The sequence below is a fragment of the Meles meles genome, chromosome 16 (assembly GCF_922984935.1).
Source record: "Meles meles chromosome 16, mMelMel3.1 paternal haplotype, whole genome shotgun sequence".
Taxonomy (NCBI): Eukaryota; Metazoa; Chordata; class Mammalia; order Carnivora; family Mustelidae; genus Meles; species Meles meles.
Genome location: NC_060081.1, coordinates 67,861,874 through 67,871,691, shown reverse-complemented (window position 1 = coordinate 67,871,691; position 9,818 = coordinate 67,861,874). Strand labels below are relative to the sequence as shown.

Below are 9,818 nucleotides of genomic sequence, written 5' to 3'. Positions count from 1 at the left end.
TTCATATCCAAGCCTAAAAGAAGAGTTCATTTCCCCTAGCTGTGTCAGGAATCCAACGAGTGGCTGGGGAAGGAAATTCAAACCTTGTAAAACTCAAATGTTCTTGGGTGGAGAAATGCTGTGAAGGAAGCAGCCATCTTTTCCTCTCTGAGGTGTGGGGAGATCTGGCTCCCAGCTCCATCACCCATGGATCTCCAGAGGTGATTGAAATGACCAGCTCTGCCCTCGTTCTAATTCCTTCTCAGTCTGCTCTTTCTGTCCCAGTTTCGTGGTATTCTTCCCCAATACTCTCACCACCCTGTCTGGCTGCTTCTCCAGCCCTCCTGGCTTCTGCCTCTCCATTCCCCTTCAGTCACCACTGCCTACGGTGTGTGTTTTGTTTGAAGGAGTATTTCAAGTTAAGTTATAAAGGCAACTGCAAAGGTCAGAACATGGGCTGAGACCCCTGGGGTGCGTTTATGACCTGGAAGGAAGCAGGGTGACATTGCTTCTTACAGAGTCACCGGATCAGCTTGGGACAGAGGGAGGAATGGAGGCACAGAGAGGGCCAGTGGCTGCCTCATCCATATAGGAATGAGCCATGACAATCCCCTCTCCTGACTTCTGGATTCTGAAATGGTTTTGGTTTTTGGTTTTGAGACCAAGAAAGAATGAATTTTAGCGTAAGGCAAAGATGCTGTTTGGATCGGTATGGGGAGCTCAGAAATGTAGCTCTCTTAGACACAGGTAACGAGGGCCTCCTGCTCGGGGCCTTACACCTCCTGGGCCCTGTGCTTTAGAGCATCTCCCTCAGAATTGTCCGTGTTCCCTCCACTGCCTGGGGCCAGCCAGGGCCGGCAGTGCCATGGGAGGGGGGGTGGTGCGGAGGCACCTCCAGCCTGCCCTGAGACCGGCATGGGTTCTGGTTCTCCTTTCTCCCCTTTGGTCTTTCCCACTCTCTATGCCTGCCCTCATCGCTGGCATCCATGGCAGCCACCCTGCCAGACCACAGCTCTAGAGGCCTTCTGGTGGATGGGGTGGGGGTTTTGTTGTTGTTGTTTTTACTTCCAATTGACCTGTGCTTCCCCCGCCCGACCCGCATCAGACTTGAGCCATGTGGGGTGAGGAACAGACATGTCCTGTGCAAATGGACCGCTCCTCTCACTTCCCGGGTGAGCCCCTGCACGGTTGGCTGCTTAAGCTGTAGGACCCAGGGCAGAGGAAGCATATGGGCCCTTTGTTTAAAAGTGGGGAGAAAAGTGCCATTAAAAGGCATTAAAATACCCCTAACAGACCAGAACACCCTCCATTTCCCTTTCTCCTGTGATTGGTCATCGTGGGTTTTTATTTGTTCTGTCATCTTGTTCCCCCTCGGGGACCTGAACAGGAAGGGTGCAGAGCCTCACAGGTGCCCCGGGTCCCTGCTGCACTAACGTGTCCGTGGGCTCGACCCACCAGTCACAAGGCCCCCTTCCCACTGGCTGCCCTGGTGGTAACATCAAAGACCAACAACCCTCAAAGCACAAGCTGGAAGCCAGTAGTGAGCAGTGGCAGAATGGATGACGGGGTCTGAGGACAGTGGTGCAACTGGCATTGAATGGCATTGGAGAAATGATGTTGGGAATGCAGAGGGAAGAGGCTGGGACTGGTCAGGCCTCAGTGGTGAGACGGAAGCAATATAATTTATGCATATATTAGCATATATAATATTACATAGTCTACACATAATATACATGTTACTATTATATGATGGATGAGAGATAGACAGACGGAGGAAGAGAGAAAGAAAGAGAGAGAATGAGACATTTTATTTCAAGGAATGGGCTATGCAATCTTGAGACTGGGCAAGTATGAAACCCCCAGGGCAGGCTCTCAAGAGCTCGGGCTGCCCTCTCGCCCCTGAACTCCACAGAGCAGCAGTCTGGGAAGTCAGGCAGGCTTTCTGGGTTTCACTCTTAAGGAGCCTTCTTTTCTTCCGGAAACCAGTTTTTGCTTTTAAGGCCTTCAACTGATTGGATGAAGCCCACTCGCACTATGAAGGGGAATCTGCTGGGCTCAAAGTCTACTGATTGTAAGGTCTAATCACACTTAAAAAAAATGCTTTCAGAGCAATACCTAGACTGGTGTTCGACCAGATAACAGGGCAAATTAATCATCACAAAGGTCTACATTGTTTTAATACGGGATATAAAGCCTGGTGCTCTGAGTCACAACAGGGCTGCCATTTTTCTTGTGTGGGAGAGCTGAAGCTAGTCACCTCTGACCATAAGGAACATGAAGAGCTGTTTTCTGGACCTGTGGAGGAAGGAATGATGCCTGGACCCTGAGAGGAAACTTCTCGTGTTCTCCCTGGACAACAGGCAAATACACTGGCGTCCTCTCTCCTTATTCTAAATCTTCCTGGATAAATCACTGTGCCTGTCATGGTCACAGTGAATTTTGTAATATATATTATATTATATTTTGTAATATATATGTTATATTTTGAAATATGTATATATTACAAAATAAATTATATTTATATAATTTTATAGCATATATCATATCATATATAAAACAAATTATATAATATAATTATATGTATATGAAAAAATATAATTAAATATATTTAAAATTAAATTTTAATTTATTACTAATTATATTAAAATATAAATATATTACAAATACTTTATAAATACATATATCACAAATATATATTTTATTAATATTACACATTAGATATATAATCGATTAATATTACAAATATATATAGATGTTTAAGCTTTTAAAAAATTTTCAAGTAATCTCTACACCCAACATGGGGCTTGAACTCACAACCGCGAGATTGAGAGTCATGTGCTTTACCAACTGAGCCAGCCAGGTGCCCTTATAATATATTTTTAAATCACATTGTTTATATAGACAGAGGGCCCTTGAGAAATATTTGCCCAGTCCCCCAGGTGTCCTAGAAGCAGCCTTGTCCTGAAGGCTCAGTTGGGCATTTAATGGGGCAGAGTAGGCAGTGTCCCGGCCCCAGGTGAGGGGCTGTCGTTCAAACCCACCAGCTCCCTGTGGGCCCGGTGTACGGACCATAATGAGAACCAGGTCTGCCCTTTCGAGTGGACTGGACACTGTGCTGAGTGCTTGCCAAGTACCCCCACAGCAGCCATGTGATGTAGAAGAAACCAGTACTACCCTGAGGAAGCAGGCTCAGAGAGGTTCAGTGACTTTCTTCCAGTCCAAGACTCTGACTCTGTTTAAGTTCTTTTTTATTTTTTAAAGATTTTATTTATTTATTTGACAGAGAGAGAGAGAGATCGATCAGAGCAGGCAAGCAGAGAGAGAGGGGGAAACAGGCTCCCTGGCTAGCAGAGAGCCCAATGCGGGGCTCGCTCCCAGGACCCTGAGATCATGACCCTGAGAAAGCAGAGGCTTTAACCCTCTGAGCCACCCAGGCACCCCTCTGTTTAGGTTCTTAATGACCGTGCGGTATGGAGTCCGTGTGTCTTCTTCACTGTGGCCTCAGGGCCTAGCACAGCACCTGGTGTGCAGAAAAAATGGGTTAAACAATTCTTGTTCTCGTGTGAATGAATTTAATGAATGAACCAATCTGTAGTATTTAGGAGAAGGCAACAGAAGGTGTGTGATGCAGGTTTAGTGAATCAGTGCCAGGTTGAGATCGGGCTAGGACGGAAGTGTTCGCCACCAAACAGGTTCTGGGGATCAGCAAGGGAGTAACCGGCTTCAGTAAATCTTGGTCTGGTGCTGTGTGACTAAGTCCTTATGCAACTCTGGACTTGTACCTGCTCCTGAGGGCCTCTGACCCTTGCTGCAACCTGGAGGTTTGGTCTAGATCAGGGCACAGCAAACATTTTCTGTGAAGGATCAGAGAGCAGATATTTTAGGCTTTGTAGTAAGTGTAGGTCTCTGCTGTAACTATTCAACTCTGCCATTTGTAGTGGGGCAGTAGCCACAGAAATACATAAATGAATGAATGTACGGCTGTGTTCCAATAAAACTTTATTGAGAAAAACAGGCAGCTGCCTGGATTTGTTCTGGGGGCTGCTGTTGCTGACTCCTGGTTTAGAGGAGCTCTGAGATCCCTTTTCATCTTAACAGTCTATGATTTAAAGACTAAGAACCAATGGTATGAAGGACAGAAATGATCACAGAATGTCTTTCTACTTTTACGGCGCCCGTGGCAGACATTGCTAATGGATCACAGGACTCCTTTCTGACCGGAAAGGAGTTGGCTTTTATGATCAATCACAGATGGAGAATTCCAGCCGGAGCATTCCCCCTTCACCCTTTAAGACACAAATACTTAGAAGACTCCAGACGCTTTCTTGAGTGTGGCATTGAGGAAGAGAGGAAGCAACAGAGAGTGAGAAGTGTGACAATTTCTCCCACTCCCATATCCCCGTGTGAGAGGAATCAAATTCTCCCCTGGGGGGCGGAAGTGAGAGCCCAGATCCTGAACCTAAGCCAGGATGTCTGAGCTGACATTGGTATTAAAGTGGGTGGAAGTCAGACCCTCCATCTCACTCTTACTTGCTCTACCAGACTCGTGCTAGGAGTGGACACCTGGCGTTGACTAGTTACCCAGTGCACACTAATTTTCTTCTTTTCCTCTCCCCATCAGAATGTAAACCATTGAGGGACTTTCGTCCAGCCAGATCTGCTGACAGTTGACTGCTGGAGAATACTTTATAAATCAGTTCCTCTAGAGCCGTTGGTGCATGGTAATGCCAGAATCTTTCATGTCTATTTGAATTTCCACAAACCTTCACTTTGAGGAATGAATGGGGAAATCCCAAGCATCTAGAAGTCACACGATATAAGCGCTTGGCCTATGCGGTTACACAAGTGTCGGTTGAATTTGACAGTCGGTCGTCGCTCTCTTGATCATTAGAAGCAATCTCCGCAGATGGAGTAACACACAGAGTAAACTTATAATAAGCCGCATGTGAACTTAACGTTAATTTTTTTTTTAAGCGCGGGAGTTCCATAGGGGATTTTGGGGTAGGAAGCATCCGTCTGACCTCTCCAGTTCCACACTGCAAACACGTGTTGATTCTGGTGGCCAGGGAGCTCTTTGTACCTTTCTCTCAGATTTGTTTCAATGTCCTTCAGTTGTAAGGGATATAATTCAATTGTCCTTTTTCCAGCTCTTCCACACCCTTAGTCTCACAGCTCTTTGAGAGGGCCTGATTTGTAAGTATCCTCCCATTACGCAGTTGGGAAAACTGAGCTCCAAAGAGGTTTGCTGTGGGCAGAGTTCTTCTGCCCCTTTTTATTTGATAACTGTTTTTTAAAAATTTAATTTAACTTTAATTTTTTTTAAGATTTTATTTATTTATTTGACAGATAGAGATCACAAGCAGGCAGAGAGGCAGGCAGAGAGAGAGAGAGGGGGAAGCAGGCTCCCCGCTGAGCAGGGAGCCCGATGCGGGGCTCGATCCCAGGACCCCGGGATCATGACCTGAGCCGAAGGCAGAGGCTTTAACCCACTGAGCCACCCAGGTGCCCTAACTTTTAATTTTTTTAAAGTAACTTCTACACCCATCATGGGGCTTGAACTCACGACCCCGAGATCAGGAATCTCATGCTCCACCGACTGAGCTGGCCAGGTGCTTCTGTTTGACAGTTGGCTAGTGAGCACTTTCCATGCGTCAGGTATGGACTAGGCACTGGGGATAGGATGGTGTCAATGTTTCAGGGAAATGACTATCTGCTGGTTGACTGATATGTCAATATGTCATCTGCGCTTTTGAGAAGGAAATTGCCTTGAGCAATCAGTAGTGAGTTTCACAATCCCCGAGAGTCCAGGAATGTGAGAATTAGGGGGGCCTTGCACAAGGTCTTAGCTGAGAGTTCACATCTGTGATTTCAGCTCTGCATCTAAAGAGCTTCTGCGCAACTGGCCTCTTCTTGCCCTCTCATCCCACCAGGCTAATGGGCTTGGGGCCTCCATGACATTCACAGTTCACATGGACACATGAGATGGCCTTCTTTTTAAAAAAAAATTTAAATTCAATTTAATTAACATATACTGTATCATTAGTTTCAGAAGTAGAATTTAGTGATTCAACAGTTGCTTAAAACACCCAGTGCTCATTCCGTCACGAGCCCTCCTTAATGCCCATCACCCAGTTACCCCATCTCCCCACCTCTCCACTCCAGGAACTCTCAGTTTGTTTCCTAGAGTTGAGTCTCTTACAGTTTGCCTTTCTCTGTTTTCATCTTATTTTTCCTTCCATTCCCTTATGCTCATCTGTTTTGTTTCTTAAATTCCACATATGAGTGAAATCGTCTGATAATTTGTCTTTCTCTGACTGACTTATTTCACTTAGCATAATACCCTCTAATTCTACCCACATGGTTGCAAATGGCAAGACTTCATTCTTTTTGATGGCCAAGTAATATTCCACCCCCCCACTCTCTCTCTCTCTCTCTCTCTCTCCACATATTCTTTATCCATTCACCTGTCAATGGACATCTGGGCTCTTTCCATAGTTTGGCTATTGTGGACATTGCTTCTATAAACATTGGGGTGCATATGCTCCTTTGAATCACTATATTTGTATCCTCTGAATAAATACCTAGTATTACAATTGCTGGGTTGTAGGGTAATTCTATTCCTGAGGAACCTCCACACTGTTTTCCAGAGTGGCTGCATCAGCTTGCGTTCCTACCAACAGTGTAGGAGTGTTCCCCTTTCTCGGCATCCTCACCAACATCTGTAGTTTCCTGACTTGTTAATTTTAACCATTCTGTCTAGTGTGAGGTGGTATCTCATTGTGGCTTTGATTTGTGTTTCCTGATGCCAAGTGATGTTGAGCACTTTTTCATGTGTCTGTTGGCCATTTGGATGTCTTCCTTGGAGAAATGTCTGTTCATATCTTCTGCCCATTTCTTGACTGGATTTTTTTGGTTTTTGGGTGCTGACTTTGTTAAGGTCTTTATAGATTTTTGGATACTAGCCCATTACAGAGATGGCCTCCTTATTAGCCTGGTGACATCTTCCAGGACAGCCTCTTCCATTTCTCCCCTGGCAGTTACTGTCAAGCCTCCCAGTCTTGCCTGGGACAGGAAAGAGCCACTGTCTCCCTGATATTAGCATTGCTGGTCTCACCTAGCTTCCTGTGTGTGCAATGACAGCTGGGAGGGGCCAAGGAAATTCTGTTGGGGCCACACCCATTAGTGAAAGTATAAATAATGAGGTTTGGCGCTGACCTTCAGGGCCACACCTCCTCTCATCATGCAGTCCAACAGCCTCTTCCTTCTCGTGCTTCTTGTCCTGGGAACCCTGGCACCTTGGCCTGCAGAAGGTGTTGGAACAGGTGAGTTAAAGCCCTTCTGCAGGGCAGAAGTGGGGGCTCCTGGTGGAGGGAAGTGTCTCCTTCTAGAGGCTCTGATCTCTCAGCTTAGTTTCAAGAGACCTCCCTGAGGGTGGGTTCATGTCCATCTGGGCTCCAAGGTCTCTGTGTGGGCTTCTGAGCATTGGGATGTGCTCTTTTACCAGAATCCGGTCAGCCCAAGCCCCACTCCCTCTGGTCTTACTGCTCTCTCTCTCCCTTCACCCTGTGAATCTGCAGTCATCTGTCTCTGTCCTCGTCTCTCTGTTTCCATCCTTCTGTCTCTGTGTCTCTGCCTCTGGCTCTAGTTCTGTTCTGTCCTGTTGGTTCTATTTACCTTTGTTTGTCTCTCTCCATCTCCCTCACTCCCGGACTGTCTCTTTGACTTTGTGGAGCCTTGTTTTCCCTGAGTTGGGAAAGCTTGACTGGGAGCCTTCTGCCCTTTTCCAGGATCTGCCCATGTGTGTGTGGTTTACTCAAGCCCGTCACTCTTTGTAGAGGTCAGACAGGCATTTCCCTCTGGGCTTTTTGGGCTGTCATCTGGGTGAGGGTCTCCCCTGGGGAGTGGTGCTTTGTTCCAGGAGTCACGATGGCTACTTAGCACCCAGCTCCTTCCTTAACTTGTGGCATTCTCTTCAACAGCATTGAAAGCTGGAAGCTGCCCTTTTATACCATCTTCTCGGTGCCTTTCTGGATATGAGGAACCTGAGTGCCAGAGTGACTGGCAGTGTCCAGAGAAGCAGATATGCTGCTCTGATATTTGTGGATTCAGATGCATAGACCCTGTTAACATCTTCAACCCAAGTGAGGACGGGGAAGAGCTGATGGGGAGGGAGCGAGCCTGGGAATGCAGCACGTGGGGGGGCAGGACAGGGCGCTGGCCCTGCCAGGTCTCCTCCTTTCTAGGAATTGTCGAGTCAAGTTTGTCATGTGGCCAGGGAGTCACACTGACCCAGACAGGAATTTACTCACCAGGTTGGTGAAGCAGCCAGTGTGTCCGGAGGTCAGTTTTTTAGGCAGTAGTCACCTGGCCATTCAGATAAGCAGGCAGATGGCAGCCCTCTGTCCGGTCAGTACTAGACAAGTCAGTAGACTTGTCTACTAGACTGGTCAGTACCAATCACCTATGTGGAAGGGGTGCCTAATGTGAGAGGAGACCTGGATCCTGCCTTGAGCAGATACAGAGGCCTTGGGAAGGAAGACAAGATCATGGGGATAGAGAAGAGATGATTCTCCCTGTGTGGGCTGGGCTGGGGCTGGGTTCAGGAAGTAGGGGTGGTATGGAAGGCACAAAGTTTGACCTGTGACTCTACTCTTGCCAGTTAGGGTGAAGCCTGGCAGGTGTCCTGTGGTCACTGGCCAGTGTCTGATGCTCAACCCACCCAACTACTGTGAGATAGACCGCCAGTGCGCGAGTGACTTCAAGTGTTGTAGGGGCGTGTGCGGGAAAGTCTGCGTGTCCCCTGTGTAAGGTAAGGAGGGACCTGGGTCCACCCATCTCCCTCCCACCAGTCCTCTCTGTCCTAAGCCTCTGGCAGCTGTGCCATATGAGCAGGGGGACTCCTGATCCCTCCCCCGACACAGCCTCTGCCTGGCCCCCTTGTGGTTCAAGGGCACTGTTCCCCAGGCCCCAGGGCCAGAATTTCTGTAGGATCACTCATGGCTTTGGTTTTCTTCCAACCCCTCTGGTAAGGGCCCTGAGCATATGGCTCTCTGAGTCTCAGTTTCCTTACCTATAAAATGGACATAATGAAATTTGAAGTGCTTTGTAAAGTACCACGTGCACTAAGTATGTCTTATTAAGATCATCTCCAGCAGGTTGTCTCGGGTCAAAGCCCATACGATCCACGGATTTCGAGGATAATCTAGCTCAATGTTCTGAGTTTAGAGTCCTACAGTAAAATTGAGACTTGAACTCAGTCTCCTGAGACCAAGACTTTTTCAATTAAACCACTACCTTGCTATTTTCTCTGTGTTGGGGGGTTCCTTGGGGGAAGAATTGGGAGATAATTTGGTTGGTTCCTGTATTGAAGCCCTGACCTGATTTTCTCTCGTAGCCTGATTCCTGCCATTTAGAAGAGGTTCTGGATTCCTACTCTGTGGTCTGGGAATTCTGCTTTCTGCTCCCGGACTTGGAGCAATGGGGCAGCCCTCCGTGGTCAAGACTTGGTTCTACCACAGTGTCTCCACTGGGGAAAGGCTTGACACACAGTAGGCTTTCAGGAAGTACCTGTTGATTAGTGAAAAAATAAATGTGCACATTTCTTTTTGTCCATCTGCTTCTGTGGTTTGCTGGTGCTGTGAATTGGGTGGAGGTAATGAGAGAATGTGTGGCTATGAGGCCCCCCTCCTACTGATACGGAGTGGAAGGAAGAGGCTTTGGGGCTGGACAGACATGAATCTCCATCATGAGTCTGAACATACGGACTCTGCAATTTTGGGCAAATGACTCTATCTCATGCATCTCCGTTTCTTAACCCACAAAGTGGCCCAGTGTTTGGA

General features: G+C 47.3%; 1 protein-coding gene across 2 annotated transcripts; it reads left to right on the top strand.

The window, feature by feature from the left end:
- The first annotated feature begins 2,198 nt into the window (after positions 1-2,198).
- LOC123926924 (antileukoproteinase-like) lies at positions 2,199-9,578 on the top strand. Of its 2 annotated transcripts, XM_045981277.1 has the most exons (6): positions 2,199-2,339; positions 4,601-4,700; positions 7,201-7,301; positions 7,959-8,120; positions 8,639-8,788; positions 9,374-9,578. In XM_045981277.1, the coding sequence occupies exons 3-5, from the start codon at positions 7,220-7,222 to the stop codon at positions 8,785-8,787; spliced, it is 393 nt and encodes a 130-aa protein (XP_045837233.1). In that variant the 5' UTR covers positions 2,199-2,339; positions 4,601-4,700; positions 7,201-7,219; the 3' UTR covers position 8,788; positions 9,374-9,578. The 2 variants fall into 2 exon arrangements, with proteins under 2 accessions (XP_045837233.1, XP_045837232.1); XM_045981276.1 differs by lacking the exon at positions 4,601-4,700.
- Positions 9,579-9,818: the final 240 nt, after the last annotated feature.

What these genes read in the sequence shown, in the direction of transcription:
- LOC123926924 (XM_045981276.1), top strand. Translation starts at nt 7,220, where the DNA reads ATGCAGTCCAACAGCCTCTTCCTTCTCGTGCTTCTTGTCCTGGGAACC. An exon ending in TGCAGAAGGTGTTGGAACAG is followed by an intron (nt 7,302 to 7,958) that starts GTGAGTTAAAGC and finishes TCTCTTCAACAG; the next exon opens with CATTGAAAGCTGGAAGCTGC. An exon ending in TGTTAACATCTTCAACCCAA is followed by an intron (nt 8,121 to 8,638) that starts GTGAGGACGGGG and finishes TACTCTTGCCAG; the next exon opens with TTAGGGTGAAGCCTGGCAGG.